The sequence below is a fragment of the Ictalurus punctatus genome, chromosome 13, assembly GCF_001660625.3.
Source record: "Ictalurus punctatus breed USDA103 chromosome 13, Coco_2.0, whole genome shotgun sequence".
Classification (NCBI taxonomy): domain Eukaryota; kingdom Metazoa; phylum Chordata; class Actinopteri; order Siluriformes; family Ictaluridae; genus Ictalurus; species Ictalurus punctatus.
The window spans coordinates 18,474,623-18,492,136 of NC_030428.2; the positions used below are offsets into that span (position 1 = coordinate 18,474,623).

At 39.5% G+C, this 17,514-nt stretch overlaps 1 protein-coding gene across 1 annotated transcript in view; it reads right to left on the bottom strand.

The window, feature by feature from the left end:
- LOC108273706 (cadherin-18) overlaps positions 1-17,514 on the bottom strand; it is a 163,752-nt gene that overhangs the window by 39,756 nt on the left and 106,482 nt on the right. The window contains 3 exon segments of the mRNA XM_053685169.1: positions 12,220-12,473; positions 13,710-13,897; positions 15,949-16,116. Coding sequence (XP_053541144.1) covers positions 12,220-12,473; positions 13,710-13,897; positions 15,949-16,116 — 610 coding nt within the window.

A 17,514-nucleotide genomic window follows, 5' to 3' on the forward strand; every position in this document is an offset into this window, starting at 1 on the left:
TATAGTTCACCCACATACCACAACACTATTATTGCAAATTGAAAGAGGTTTAAAGGGGGCCAAACTGAGTCGAACAGTGTAGACCACACCACTCTTAGCCAATTTGGATAATTTTAAGAATGATAACAGAAGGTTGTTACGACTGCAACATACACAAATTGCCCAAACACCATATGTATGCATACAACTGGTCAGTTGCCTAAATCTGGTAGGCACTTGACTATGCAAAATGTGATTATTGGAGCTTTGTAAACTGCTCAGCTATTGTGTGACGGTCTAAGATGCCACACCCATAGTTTCCATCAGCCTGTTTGACGGTGCCAAACTCTATATAGCATCAGTCAGAGGATCTAATCTACTTGGCAGGGATCAGCATCTAACTGTCTCTAGTCACAACAGTGTTAAAGTTCGAAGTTTATTATAAGCCCAAAGGGCAATTTTTGGTGGAGCAAAAAATTTGTAACCATATCATACAAAACACACAAACAAAACGCAAACAGCAAACACAACCTTCTGACATCTTTCAAATTGAAAATCCTTACAACAATGGGAATAAAAGAATGTCTATACCGATTGCTTTTAAATTTAGGTATACTATAATGTATACCAGAAAGAAGCATTTTAAATTCACAGAACAGTGGATGAGTTCAATCTGCAACAATCGCTCTAGCTTTCTGTAAGACAAACCGTTCAAAGCTATTTGATAACCCGGTCTCTTTAATGCCAATAATCTTACTTCCTTGGTTGACAATGCCATTCAATGAGTTTCTATGTTTAACACTTGCATTACCATACCAACAGCATATAATGAATAAAAGTACAGATTCAATTTAAGATTTATAGTACATGGTCATAAGAGTCCTAGTGATATTAAAAGTAGAGCCTCCGAAGACAGTGTAACCATTGCTGGCCTTCTTTGCATACGGCATCAACATGAGTATCGAAATGCAACTTATTAACAATGATAAGCCCAAGATATTTGTAACTACTGGCCCATTGAACCATTTGACCTTTCACTCTAGTGGGTTGAAGAGCCAATGGACTAGATCTAAAATCAATTACCATATCTCTGGTATTTTTTAAGTTTATTTATAAAAAGGCAATGTCACACCATGTCATAAAATCATTCACCACTGGACCATGACAATTCTCATCCTTAGTCAGCAAACTAACAATAACAGTATCATCTGCAAATTTAAAATGAACCTATCTGTGTGTTTTCTCACACAATCATTGGTATATAAGATGCAAAGCAAAGGTGAGAGAAAGCATCCTTTAGGAGTCCCTATGGACGTAATATGAGTTTCTCAGAAGGTACTGTTCACTCTGACTCTGCATTCTTTCACTTGAAAAAATCTAATAACCACCCCACTATCATAAATTCTAATTTAAACTCCGAAATCAATTTCTTTATTAAAACATGGGGCTGAATAGTATTAAAAGCTGAAGAAAATCTACAAAGAGCAATATAACATGGGTTTTACTTCCTTCCAGATGTTTCATAATCATATTTAACAGAGTGGATGAGGCATCCTCAACTCCCCTTCTGACCCGATAATAAAACTGCAACGGCTCTAAAAGACTTTGAGTTTTCAATAAAAGTTCATCCCTGACAAATTTCTCAAAACATTTAATTACCAAAGATGTCAGAGCAACAGGTCTAAAATCATTTAGAGCCTTAGGATAACTTGTCTTCCCTACAGGCACAACTATGGCCTCTTTACACAATTTAGGAATTTTTTGAAAATAAAGCGAATTTTGGAACATACAGTGCATCCGGAAAGTATTCACAGCGCTTCACATTTTCCACATTTTGTTATGTTACAGCCTTATTCCAAAATGGATTAAATTTAGGGATGCACCGAAATGAAAATTCTTGGCCGAAGCCAAAACCGAATAGGAATGACAAACTTGGCCAAAGGCCAAATACCGAACACGTTTTTTTTCGCATTTTTTCCATTTATTTTGCCATTTTTTCACCAATGCATAAATTAAATCATCAAAATGTGCTTTTTACTATTTTGTCTTGCTTTCCAAAGAAAAAAAAAATCAATTACAAAAACTACAATTTCAAAATATTTATTTAACACTGAACATTTTTTTTTTCATTCCAGCAGGTATAGGCTACCAACAAGGTATAATATAACTTTAAATAAATAAATGAGTAAAATAAAAATATTTTTATGTGGTCATCTTTGAGCCCCTGTTGAATAGCCTATGTTAGGCCTATAACTGACTGCTGAAAGAATGTAACACTCTGAAGCCTACAACAAAAAAGTGCATTAAAAAGTGCATTGACAAGAGTGCAAAAAATGGTTCTATTCGCTTATATATACGGCTGATTATATTGGGGATATATACCGCTCACGTCCCTGTACACCTCGCAGAGTATTAGAGTAGATATAGTATAATTAGATATGTTGCTAATGTTATATTCCTTGATAGATTTAGTTAGTTTAAACTATAGATTATATAATTTAGTCCCTGCTGGTTTTTCTGTTCCCAGTCTATAGTACTAGTTCGTGTTTCTTGTTTTGTGTTTTGACCCTGTTTTCTGTGACCATGACTTTGATTCCCTTTGCCTGTCTTGACTAAGTTTTTTGGATTATGATTTGGATTTGTCTGCCTGCCCTTAAATAAATACTTCTTTACCTGCTTCCGTACTCTACTCCCTTATGTCTCGCAACGTGACAGAATACTCCGGAACAGAAACAAAACAAACCCACGTGTCCACAGTAAACATCCGAAAAGCACGTGGCTCATGCATGTAGCTTGTGCACGCGTGCCCCCTCATCGAGGTCGTGACATTAGTCCGTCTCACTCTCATTGCTAGGCTATTTGGTCGCGTCATCAAACACGTCAACGTTCGGTCAAATTTAATCGGCCTTTTCACTTATTCGTTCGAACACCGAAAATGCTCTTTTTTTTTGCTATTTTCGGCCGAATAATTTCGGTTGTCGAACATTCAGTGCATCCCTAATTAAATTAATTATTTTCCTAAAAATTCTACAAACAATATCCCATAATGAGAACGTGAAAGATGTTTGTTTGAAATCTTTGCAAATTTATTTATAAAAAAAAAAAAAAAAAAAAAAAAAAAAAAGCACATGTACATAAGTATTCACAGCCTTGGCCATAACACTCAAAATTGAGCTCAGGTGCGTCCTGTTTCCGCTGATCATCCTTGGGATGTTTCTACAACTTGATTGGAGTCCACCTGTGGTAAATTCAGTTGATTGGACATGATTTGGAAAGACACACTCCTGACTATATAACGTCCCACAGTTAACAATGCATGTCAGAGCACAAACCAAACCATGAAGTCCAAGGAATTGTCTGGAGACCTCCGAGACAAGATTGTATCGAGACACAGATCTGGGGAAGGGTAAATAAAAATTTCTGCAGTATTGAAGGTCCAAATGAGCACAGTGGCCTCCGTCATCTGTAAATGGTAGAAGTTTGGAACCACCAGGACTTTTCCTAGAGCTGGCCACCCGGCCAAACTGAGCGATCATGGGAGAAGGGCCTTAGTCAGGGAGGTGACCAAAAACCCGATGGTCACTCTGACAGAGCTCCATTGTGTCTCTGTGGAGAGAGGAGAACCTTCCAGAAGAACGTCTGGGTTACGCATGTAACCCTGTTCCCTGAGAAGGGAACAAGACATTGCGCTTAACATAACACTATGGGAAGTGCCTCTCGCGCGTGACCGATATCTGAAGCTTGTGTAAAATCATGCCTATTTATAGACCTGCCATGATCAGGTGACGTGGCAATTAAGCGCGTCGCGTCATATAAATATGGCACCTGTGAACCGCACCGTCAGCCTCTATTATCTGAAGCGAAGATGCAATTCACAGGCCTGCCCTGGTATGATAAAGCTAAACAACATCTCGTTCCCTTCTCATGGAACTGGGTGGTAACCCAGACGTTCCGTTTCAAAGGGAACTTCGACGTTGCATTTAGCATAACACTATGGGAACGAGAATATCCACTCTGTCATACCGAGGGTACGGCCTGTTCAAAAAGACCCAAGCACGAGGGTCACAGCAAGACATTCGAGCCTGGGGTGGAATGAACATCCAGGCTGTAATAATGAATGAATGTGTCTGGCGTAGACCACCCTGCAGCAGCACACTTATCCTGTAAGGATACCCCTTGAGGGCAAAGCCTTCGCAGAGGCGACCTCCCTAGTGGAATGAGCCCTTATGCCCAGAGGCGTAGCGATACTGCACGCCTCATAAGCAATAGAGATTACTTCCACTATTCAATTAGAGATGCACTGCTTTGACACAGCATCACCTCTACTGTTGCTGCCAAAGCAGACCAGCGGCTGCTCCAACTTACGCCACTGGCCATAGCGGTGGACGTAAGTACAGAGGGTCCTTACTGGACACAGCAGGTGCATTCTCTCTTGTTCCGGTGTGGGGAATGGAGGAGGGCAGAAAGCCTGCAACACCACAGGGTGGGAAGCCGATGTAGGCACTTTAGGAATATCATCCGGCATAGGATACAGGAAGGCCTTAGCTTGTAAGAACTCCAGGACTGTAGCTATTGCGCAGTTCACTGGGTCTAGCTGACGATCCTCACACCACAAGACAAAAAGCTGCCACTTGAGTGCATACAATTTCCTTGTGGATGGTGCTCTAGCATTTAACATGGTCTCTACAATCTCAGTTGTGAGACCATAATCTATGAGCTGGTGTCCCTCAGGGGCCAGACCCACAGTTTCCATAGTTCTGGCCGAGGGTGATAAATCAGCACTCTGGCTTAAGACAGTAGATCCACTCTAAGGGCTCAAATGGGGCACCTGACAGACCTTCCAGGACCACAGAAGGTTCCAGGAAGGTATGCACGGCCTGCAGATGGGCCTCAGCCACCTGACATCACGCATGAAACTCAAAGTTAGAGGATGTTGCCCCACAGAGGCTCCATCAACAGGGGCATGGCTGGCCGAAATGGTGACCACGTTGTCTCCTCGGAGGCGAACACATGCAATCCCGCTTGGCCAAACCTCGCCATATGGACTCCATCACTTGTGGATGGAGCCACTCTGCTCCAGATGAGGGCCGCACCTGAGACTGTGAGCTGGACAGCTGTCTAAGACCGCGCTCCAGCCCGTGAGGGAGGTGTCTGTCATTACCATCTTGCACTAAGGAGACACCCCTAGAGTGTGACCCAAGGCTGGAAACAGGGGACACTCAAATTTTCAGAGCACATAGGCATCGCCGCGTGACACTGATTATTCTCTGAGATTTCGTCCTTGGACGAAACCCCCAACTTCTCAGCCACGACTGAATGGTCTCCTGGGCAATAGGCCCATAAGTGCCAATAGTCTCCCAAGATCCAGCTTTATCTTGCTCAGTGTTGGTAGGATTGACCCTACGCATGTTGGGGATAGAAACGCCCTCATCGTAGTAGAATCCTTATAACCCCTAGAAAAATTGTCCACTGCATTGGGGAAAGCATACTTTTCTGAGATTAAACCTGAGCCCCAAGCTCTTCATTTGGGCAAGAACAACATCTCGATGTTGAACCGCCAGTTCCCCCGTGCTAGAATTAACCTGTCGTCCAGGTAGTTTAGTACACGAATGCTCTGGAGTCACAATGGAGCCAGAGTAACATCCATGCACTTTGTGAAGGTGTGAGGTGATAAAGCTAGCGATATTTCTATGTGGAAATATGCACCTTTTAGCTCTATCATCACAAACCAGTCCTCAAACTGAATCTGTGGGACGGTAAGTTTGGGCATCAGCATCTTGAACCTGTATGTCCGAAGAGTACAGTGATGACGCAGATCTAAAATTGGCCGCATACTCCTATTTTTTGTGGACCAAGAAATAATGGCTGTAAAAACCTCCCTCCCTCAGGGAACGAGGTACATGTTCTATGGCCCCTTTGTCCAAGAGGGATCTTCCTGTGCTAACGTCGGGCTCTGGTCTGTGCTGACTACTGTGGTGAGCACACCTCTGAACCAGGGGGGTCGAGCTATAAACTGGACCCGGTAACCTTTTTCTACGGTAGACAGAACCCATGGATCCACATTTGGCAGTAGTTTCCACGCTGCCAGATGGTCTTTTAGTGATGTTGACTATTCCACATTCTATTGGAGGGAAAGCATCAGATTTTTGTTGCCCTGTGACAGCTCGCTGACCAGTGAACACTGAAAACTTGGGGACCGCCTTGGCTAGGGGAGGCCCTACAGTAGCACTGGGGGCTAACTGCCCTAACAACCTCATGTCCCCTGATACGTTCCTCCATGGCCCCTCAGGACCGCTCTTCTTTGCCTGCTGGGCCTTTATGTCCATTCTCAGATCAGGCCTAGTAGCAGGCCATGACTGTGGCCGCCTGGTTCCCCTGGCTGTCTGCAGGGGTTGGCGGGCTGCCATACTCGCCTTCTGGGTCTCCCTTGCACTAGTGCTGGCCCGGGCTGCACTTGTGGATGCCCGGGTGAGCTCGAGACAACAAGGAAGGAACTGGCTGAATGGCGCCATATGTCGAGCTCACTCAGGAGGTCTGCTTGGTAGGCCTGCAACACTGTCATTGTCTGCAGTGACCCACAAACAAGACTACTACTGCATAGGCCTTGCCCACCAATGCCATGGTGGCCTTACACGGTGGTTTGGATGGCAAAGCCGGCCCCCCTAATTATCTGCTGTTGATAGGGCGACGTAGCTCACAAGCGCCTCCTCCACCTGTAGCATAGCTAAATAGCCATGCCGTTCATTCCCCACAATGGCTGAACAATCAAACATAGTGGGGTTATACATACAGTTTATGCATGGTTTTCCCTCAGAAGCCTGATATCCTGTCATGCATTTCTGGAAGAAAGGGGAGTTTCAGCAGTGTGAAGGATTTACTTTCACTGGGGAGAAAAAGGCTCATCTAGCCGTAGTAATCACTTCAAGCAGCTCTTTATATGCTGCTCTCAGTTTTTAGCAAATCCTTCTGGCTCCTCAGAGTCAGAGAGGAATTATTACTATTATTTTTGTGTGTGTGTTTTTTTAAAAACTTTTTTCCCCTTTTGGCTTTCAATAGCGGAAGGAGGAGTCGCGACGCTAGCTTCAAAATCCAGCGGAGAGCCGAACTTGGAAGACAGAGTAAGAGATAGAGCAACGCTCGTCTCCGGCTCCTCTTCCTTATATATAAGAGACTCCCCGAACCTGAGACGGCTAGCTGCCTCGGCAGCGGCCGGCCCAAATCCGCGAGGCTCCGAAACCCAACTCGCTTCGGCTTCCGAGAAGAGCGTGAGTCGCGAGCCAAGCTGTTTAATGTAGCCATTGCTATGCGCAGCCTCTGGAGGCTGCCATAGCATGCTACACTCCTAAATACTTCAGTCAGAAAGTTTGCACTATTCCCCGTGATGAAACAGGAGCAAGCCGTAACACACTTCCTGAATTCTCTCACTCATATTTTTCTCTCTCGCTCATTCCTTTTTTTTTTCTCTCTCTCTATTTTTTAAAGGGATAGAAAAGTTCTGAGATTTTGAGAAAAGATAGCGAGGAAATGAAGTGTCTTTTTGTTTCTTTACACAAACAACTGACATGCAGTCTTTCGCTGAAGATAATAAAGGCAGAGGGCGCGGTTCACAGGTGCCATATTTATATCACGCGTCGCGCTTAATTGCCACGTCACCTGAGCATGACAGGCCTATAAATAGGCATGATTTTACACAAGCTTCAGATACCGGTCACGCGTGAGAGGCGCTTCCCATAGTGTTATGCTAAACGCAACATCGAAGTTTCCTTTGAAAGTGAACAACAACAAGGCACCACTCATCAACTGGCCAATACCATCCCTACAGTGAAGCATGTTGGTGGCAGCATCATGCTGTGGGGATGTTTTTCAGCGGCAGGAACTGGGAGTCTAGTCAGGAAAGATGAATGCAGCAATGTACAGAGACATCCTTGATGAAAACCTGCTCCAGAGCGCTCTGGACCTCAGACTGGGGCGAAGGTTCATCTTTCAACAGGACAACGACCCTAAGCACACAGCCAAGATAATAAAGGAGCGGCTACAGGACAACTCTGTGAATGTCCTTGAGTGGCCCAGCCAGAGCCCAGACTTGAACCCGATTGAACATCTCTGGAGAGATCTGAAAATGGCTGTGCACCAACGCTCCCCATCCAACCTGATGGAGCTTGAGAGGTCCTGCAAAGAAGAATGGGAGAAACTGCCCAAAAATAGGTGTGCCAAGCTTGTAGCATCATACTCAAATAGTCTTGAGGCTGTAAATGGTGCCAAAGGTGCTTCAGCAAAGTATTGAGCAAAGGCTGTGAATACTTATGAACATGTACTTTTTTTGTTTTTTATTTTTAATAAATTTGCAAAGATTTCAAACAAACTTCTTTCATGTTGTCATTATGGGGTATTGTTTGTAGAACTTTGAGGAAAATAATGAATTTAATCCATTTTGGAATAAGGCAGTAACATAACAAAATGCGGAAAAAGTGAAGCGCTGTGAATACTTTCCGGATGCACTATATTATAAAAAACAGGACCCACCTGATCCGCGCATGTCTTAAGTAAACGTCCCCCAATCTTATCTGGTCCAGAGGATTTTCCCACTTTGTTCTTTTTAAAAACTTGTATAACATCCTGCTGATTAAAAAAAATTACATTCCACATTACACATAGTCTCAATCCAAAGCACATTCTTTTCGCTAGAAAATCCTCCACATCAAATCCAGTATAAAAAGTATTCAACTCTTGTGCCAACTGTATATCAAATTGATAACCAATCAATTTTGTAGGGGCATTACTTTTACTCTTAGATTCAGATATAGTATGCATACTCTCCCAGGCAGAGCCAAGTCTAGACTCCCCTCTACTTCCTCCTTATACCTATTTTTGGCCCTCCTAATTTCACACTTTATTTGTTTTTGGAAATCATGCTTCCTTTCCGAGTCACCTGCAGGAAATGCCATATTTCTTTCAATCATAAGGGACTTTACAAGTTTAGTTATCCATGGCTTAATATTAGCAAATGTTCATATAGTTTTTTGAGGGATAGGCTTATCCTCACAAAAATTAATCCAACTACTTACAACATCTGTTAATTCATCAAAATCAGAACATGAGTTTTCAAAAACCTCCCAGATGGTGCAATCAAATCGTCCTTGCAAAGCTAAAGATGAACCTGCAGACCATTTCCTAATAGATTTGTTTACAGCTTTATACTTTAAAAAAACAGTTTTATACACAAGAATTAAAAACACAGTGTTATGGTCAGACAGTCCCAAGGGTGGATTATTAATGGACTTAATTAATGCACCTCTGACAGAACCATAAGACAAGTCCAAAGTCTTGTTAAATCGTGTTGCACAGGTAACATACTGTTGAAAATTTCACAAAGTGTGTTTCAAAGAGCAGTGGTTAAAATCCCCCATGATAAAATTAGGGGCATCAGGAGAAACATTTTGCAATTTAAAAACAATACGTTCAACAGTCTCCTTCATTTTATCCTCATTTGCTTTAGGATGAATATACACCACCGTAACAAAAAGTTGAGAGAATTCTGGAGGTAAGTAAAATGGCCATAATTATACAGAAAGCAGTTCAATATCTTGGGTACACAAGGTTTCTCTTACGATTACTGAGTAGCTATAGACAAATGCCGCCTCCTTGTGTTTTACCTGTGATCACTGAATCTTGATTGGTTTGCAGGGGAGTCCCAAAGCCATTAAGAGATAAAACAGAATTGGTGTCTCAAGCTTTCAGTCAGGTTTCTATAAAGGGAAAAAATACAGGCCTCTCTGTATGCATGGTGAACATGTAAAGTGACTTGTAGTTCAGCAATTTTATTCCGTAGAGACTGAATATTTGCCATTACGATAGTCGGCAAGGAAATCCTACCAAGACGCTGCTTTCTCAATCTTTGACGCACATCACCCTTCTTGCCTCTTTTCTGTGTTTTCCATATTTTTGATTCATCATTGTTCTGAATGGCATCTGCCATAAAGCCACCATTGTTCGGAAAGTGTGGCGATCTTATAAAATCCACTGGATATCGAACATAGTAAGGACGATGCCCCTGAAGCAGAAATTCAAGGCTGTACTGGAGCTACATGGTAGGTCTCACAGGCGTTATATGAAGGCATGAGATTAACAGTAAAATCCAAATTATAGCTATAACTGGCAACTCCATCTTCACCTTCCGCACAGATATAGGTCATCAGTTTACATTGTAACTAACACTTTTCCAAAATAACAAACGCACAATAAACACAACACAAAATGCATTCACACGTGCTTACAATATTTGCTGCCAGTCGCCGCATGCAAAGCGCCACCTGTGTACCAGGGCCATGCAGACTAGTGGGACCAGATTGGCATCGAGGTTTATGCCAGAGTGGTTGACATCCATGGTTTGTTATATAAGCTCAGTAAGGTCTGCTATTAATGGCTTTGGTGATGCCCCTAACGGATGAGCATGTATGCCAGACAATTTGCCAAATGGCCCATGCTCATTGTGGTATTGTATACTCAGGACAATTGCTCACAAAGTATATGACTGGATTCTGCAATAGGGGACTGTATTTTTTGCATCTCACTTGGAGGGAGATACAACACATGAACAAGAGTACTTTTGAATGGCTGTTCTAGAGACATGTTGTTAAAATTACCAAGTGCCTTACAGCTCATTTTTGTGCGCTTTCAAATCTTTCATAATGCAGCTCAACTTCCAGAGATATAAACTAACTTTTTTCCTGTTTCCTGCCATTGTGTTTGTACTAATTTAATGACCTTTCTTATTTAGACTGCGTTCTTTCATGTTATTAATGAGAAATTTTTCTGAGTTTCACAAAAAAAAACACTAAATTTGTGTGTGTAACTTAAATGTGACAACATAGTCTGTATGTCAATATGTAGTTATTAATGGCAACTGTGATCTGCTTTATTGTCTCAAACTCAAGAGATCTCAAAGGATATAACTTTCTTTTCAAATTGGATTTTCATTAATACCATATTCTTGCATAAATGCTACCATGAATGATTTGTTGTGATTAAAAGGTTGAAAGATTTTTTTTTAATAAAAAAATTTGGGTAAAAAAAGAAGTTTCATAGCATTTAACTTTGGTGGTCCACTGATCTTGAGAACTCTGATTGTACTTATTACCATCATCCTGTACACTAGAGATACACAGAGAAAGGTGGGGTCATAGTAGGGCAGTGGTTCTAAACCGGGGGGGACAGAGGGTTTGGGTTTAAAAGGGGGCGCAAAATGTTTTCAAGAAAAAAAAAACACAGACAGGGTATCATTTGGGTACTCAGTGTATTTTATTGCACTCACACCTCTCTCTGCGTCTGCTCTATTCAGAGTGGGGCTGAGAGCCGGAGATTTAACAATGTCATGGATAACGAGACGCGTCCTTCGTCCCAATTTACACAATTCCTATGATGCAAATGTTTTTAGAACGCAAGACGAATTGAATGCAACATGTTTCACATGTAAAATAGTCCACGTTATTCCAGCCTAGATCTCTTGTTCAAAGTAGTTTTGATCATTTTTGAGCATTATTGATCATTCATGTTCCATACCTGTCCATTATATAGTTTTATAAAAGCTATAAAAGTTATTTAAAAAAAATCACAAGTTACGAAAAGTAATTAAAAAAGTACAAACAAGCAAAAAAACAAAAAGTCTATCTATCTATCTATCTATAGCAGATTAGGTATATTATATATATAATGAGAGGGCTTTACTTACAAAAGGTTGAGAACCTCTGTAGGACATAGTAATGTAGGACATTATGCAGCTCACTAAGTTATCATTTTCAAATTAAAGAGAGACAAAATAAGAAGGATCAGGTGATAAAGGTTAAATAAAGGCAGAGTTGGGCCTCTATGCCAGAACATTGCCAAGAATATATTATGGTTTTAAAGCTTGTACAATCTTATGATTACTTATGCATAGCATGTGGGAGGGTGCATCCATTATTTTTTATTTGAAGTCTACAGATAATGGTCTAAATATGCAGACCAGCCACATAACTGCACCCCACAAAACCTTCACTCTTTCAACACTTTATCACAGACATAAATTAGCAAAAGAGAAAGGTAAATTTGTTTGGAAAGAGATAAAGGTGGGAAACAGAAGATTAGACAGAATGGGTAGGGGGTAGCAGTGTGATGGTGAGAAATAACACACAAACTTGTAATATCATCTTCAATAAATTGGACATATACTCATGCCATATATGAACCATTTTACCTTCCTACCTGATCGGGCTATTCTTGCTGTCTGGATCTTGTGCTGTAACTGATCCAACTTCTGTGCCAATTTTTGCATTCTCATAGACATCCATAATATAGTAATCCATTGAGAAAACAGGTGGTTCATCCACATCCCCAACTGTTATCTTGAAAGTGGCATTATCCTTAAATGATCCCAGATGGGAGAAGCGAGGGTCAAGGTGTGTGTTCTCTGCTGTGATATGCAGAGTGTACTGTCTCTTCTTTTCATAGTTAAGTGGCTGAAAAGACAACAATGGAAAGTTGCTTAATTGTTTTTTTTTTTCAAATCAGAACACAAATAAAAGTTCTGAATAAATGTTCACAAATTTTAATAGTGGCATTGACCAAATCCTTGACTAGAGGCTATGGTCCTCACTTTTAGTTGTGTGCAAATGTTTTCATAGGCCAAACCATACAAAATAATTCCTGCCAGTTTCAGTAATGTTGATTTTCTTCATACTAGTGTTTATGTAGATAAACGTCAATAACCTGTAAATTACCAAGCACCTTTACAGTTCATTGCTGCACTTCAGCTACCAGAGACATACACTAACTTTTTCTCTTTTCATAGGGTCCCATTGCATTAGTCCTAATTTAATGACCTTTCTTATTTGGACTGCTTTTTTCATGTTGTTAATAATGAAATGTTGTGAATTTTACAAAAAAATCACTAAATTTGTCTGCGTAACTTAAATGTGACAGCATAGTCTGTATGTAAATATGTTAACTAATGGCAATTATGATCTGCATTATTGTCTCCTTAAATTTAAATTCATACAAACTCAGGAGATCTCATAGGATATAACTTTTTTTTCAAACAAACTGCATTTTCATTAATACCATATTCTTGTATAAATGCTACCATGAATGATTTGTTTATATCCAGCTTGATTAATAAGGCTCACTGTGTGGTGGGCCTTAAACTTTTTGCACAAATAATTGGTTCTTTAAATGAAGAGCCTGGTATTATCTTCGGGTCAGCTAAACAGTTGCATTACAGAAAAGCAGAGCTGCTGCAAGTGATCAGATATGTTTAGATTCTTTCTCTTCTTGAGGTTAAAGTGTCCTTTGAAAGTTTTTTGTCAACATGACTTGTAACCTCAGGTGACTGCTGGTCTGAGCAGACCAAGAGACTGAGATTGCTTCTTGGAGCTCCACATTCTCTGATCTTAGGCAGGAACCCTGAACTGTGAGGTGATTATTGGTACTGCATGAGACATCAGTGGAAATATAATATTAGGCTTTACCCAAGATAACATTATAACTAGGGTGTAAGAATTTTCTTTTCCGTGCAAAATGTATTGATATTACATAAAACTGCCTGACACCATACTGTGTTGAAGTGGAAGACAGTTGAAGACAGCCACGCAATAAACACAAAAATTTTATTGATGTGGTTTTTGAATGGTGTCTGAATTTTCCACAACATTGTAATATATAGAATGAGAAACAAATGTTGGAAGATGGCTCAGTACCATTTTCAGACTAATGATGCCCTCTCGTGTGTCTTTGTCTGTAGCTATTGAAAATACATTGGCTCCTTCCTGGTTAATAATACTGTATTTGATTTCAGCATTGACGCCCACATCTTCATCTCCTGCTTTGATCTTTCCCACTGGTTTCCCCACCTGGGCAGACTCAGGCACAAACACCTGGAAGCTTTCTGCAGACACACAGGAAACGGTCTAATGAACACATAAGCTCTCATGCTACAGAATGGTTTGTTAATATCATTAGCACTGAAGAGCATCTTAAAGAAAACAGTATATAAACATGGTGAAAATCCTTTTATATAGATGTGCTTTAGAATTCCAAACACTGTTTTTTGAGGTGAGATGATGGGATTAGTATTTTTGTGTACAGTAACTGAATACATTCCTATAATATCATTGCATTATTCATAGCTTATAAGTGTTTTATTTTGTCTTTATGAATGCTTTTGAAACATCTGCTCACCAATACATAATGATTAGACATAGTACTTCAGAGTGCCAATGAAATAATATCCCACATTGTAATAAGATTGGACTCATACATGAGAAAGGAATACATGCATAACTGGCCCTAAAGGTAAAAAGTACAGGTTTATGACCAATAGGGCCTGCATAACAAAATTAATAATTGAATAAACAAATGGATAAAAGTAAAAGGTATGAATCGCTGAATTAATATTAAATTGTGCTGGAGGTTGTGACTGATGTAAAACAGGAATGATGCAAACCCAGTGGAGAAAAACAAAAAACAAAACACCATGGTGACAATCATCCTACATTCAAATTTCAGGCAGGTGGGAGAGGTGTATCTTTATTTAAGATCATATTATCTACAAACAGGCAAAACTAGGCAAGAGCAAGAGTCAACATACAAATGTACAGCATACAAGTTGAGAACCTGTGGGTATAAACAAGTGAACGAATTCAGAGAATGAAGTTATTCACTCAAAAGTCAGACACCACTACAAAATGACAGCCACCCAATACAGTGCACTACATCGAGAACAGAGAGTGGTTTCAGACACTCTGAGAGCATCAGTCTGTTTTATTTAAAGGTTGTCTAATTGAGTTCAGGTGTCTGTAATTAGGAGTTAGGTGAACTACAGCATGTGATTAAGTCATGTAATGTAGTTTGTTGTCTGTATGGCTGAAGGGACCTGGAGTGACAGTCAACCTTTTTTTGTTTTTGTGTTCAATAATCACTTGTATTATGACTAGTCATAAATTGTCTTGTGTCTCCAGTAGTGGTGTATTTTTACATGAACTATACAACAAATAGTAACAATTTATATTTATATATGTATGTTTACAGATGTATTAGAGTATTGTGTCCTATATAAATACACATACAGTATATATCATCTTCAGTTTTGGTTTGTGTAAGTAGTGTGTCTTCACAGCTATACCAGGATATTCATTCTCTCTCAGGTAAAAAGGTATGGGGTAATTAAATTTGTACACTAAAAAAAAAGAAAAAGGTTCCACCTAAAAATGAGAAGGATCATTTTCATTAATCCTAAATTGTGCTATTGTCAGACCAACCCAACTAGATTATACTGTATACTAACATGATTTAGCAATTAGCAACAACTTGATAGCCAAGACTAAAGAAATAAAATCTGAATCATCATGTCCTGATTACAAGACAAACTTGTATACTCAAAAATGATCAAGCTAATGGTTTGCTTAGTTTTATATATTGTGTGCTTTTACAAGAGCTAATACTGAAGTTGATACTTGTGTATATACATAAGATGTACTACAGTAATCTTTCAGTAACCACATTGATTGCAATATATTTGTATTTATAATTTATATGTAACTGCACTGTTATTAGAAGCCAGATAATATGGGGCCAGCGACATTGATGTCACGTTTAAAGGCGGAGATGGATGCAAGTGTAGATTAGGTTTAATAAAAATACAAACAAAACAGAATCTGTAGAAGTTGTGGCAAAAAAACTAAGGCTAAGAATAAACATAAAACAAAGACCATAAACACAGAAACAATGGCAAAGAAAGAAACACAACACAAGGAGTGTAGTGCAAACTGTGACTATATACATGAGTGCTCGTTAACAACAATGTGAATCAGGTGCAAGTGGTCATGTGACAGTGATGCAGTGGGGTGCAGTGGATAATGTGAACTTTAGTACAGAATTCGTTCCGGCACATCCATGACAGAGATATACACTAAAAATGGTCTGTGCTGTAGTACTCACCTGGAGGAAATTTGGGAGGGTTATCATTGACGTCAGTAAGTGTGATGTTAACCGTAGTGGAGCCTGAGAGTCCTCCCACCTGTCCTGCCATGTCTTTGGCCTGAATGACCACTGTATAATGCTCTCTTGCTTCTCGATCCATGTCAGGCAATGCTGTTCTGATTACTCCTGGAAAGAATGGAGCCCAAATGTTAAATGTCTCATTTGTTCATTCTGTTAAAATTCTTAAATATTGGAGACAAGTTGTCCAAGAAATATTATCAAACTATTCTTATGTGTTGACACAACACCAGGTTTGCAATTCGTTATACATTATATATATATATATATATATATATATATATATATATATATATATATATATATATATATATATATATATATGGTATTAGAATTATCATATTGCATACAATATACTGTAGAAGATTCATAAATTTTGGCAGTTATTTTATTAAGGTTAAAATAATCAGGAATCTGTTTCAGAGATACTAGGTAGAACAAACCTGGTCATCTGAACTGTATTTAATTACAGTAATTCCCAGGGCATGTTTGGTATCATTTTTATCCATACTTCATGGTGAACAATGTGGTGAAATCATAAATATCACATAGGTTTAGGAAACAACATTTACAATATATGTTGCAATATGTGCTCACACACACACACACACACACACACACACACACACACACACACACAAATATGTTTACACTCATTTTGAGGCAAGAAATATGATTCATAAGTTGCACTCTATATTTTGTTGTTTTACATACAGTCTCTAAAACAGTAATCAAAATGCTTACATTTACAGCTCTCAGTCTGAGATGACAAGACATCTTTTAGATCAGAAAACTGTTTTTTTTTTTAACTTATGTGTTGTACTATCACAAGCTTAGATTTAGATATTTATACTTTGGCAATAAGTAATGAAGTCAAACACTTATATATATACCATAAAACCAAACCTTTAATGTGTTTATATGTTACCCATCTTTTATTCTCAATTCTTTGTCCACTAAGGTTGGCCTTTATCTACATTTACAGACTTGGACAGTGAATTTTCCACAATACTCATCTATCATACACATCCCAAGATGTGTAGAGCTTATTTGCATTAAACTGCCCACAGCTAAAGCCTTGCATCTGACTAGAGTGGCTTCAATTTCCTTTATATTGTTTAAATCTGTAGGATGTGAGTTAGCTCTCTACATTTTAACTAATATATAAATTAGTCTTTCACAGCTTGGCATTCAACCAGTAGCGAATTTTAAGCCATGTAATTGCCTGGAGAAGCAGATATGACATCAGCACTGCTCTCTGAGTGTATGAGGAGGAATAAAATGCATTACCTTGTTCCTAATTTATCATTAACCTTTGCCTTTGCTCAATTCCACAGGGTAAATTTACTACATCTAGACAGTAAAATCACCATGGCTGAGCTTTCTGATCTTTCTTTGAGGCAGTAACTTAATTAAGAAGAGTGAGCTCCAGCTACAAGTTGAAACAGAAACTGAGTACACTTGATTAATAACTGTTCTATAAACTGAACTTTGCATATTGCAGGA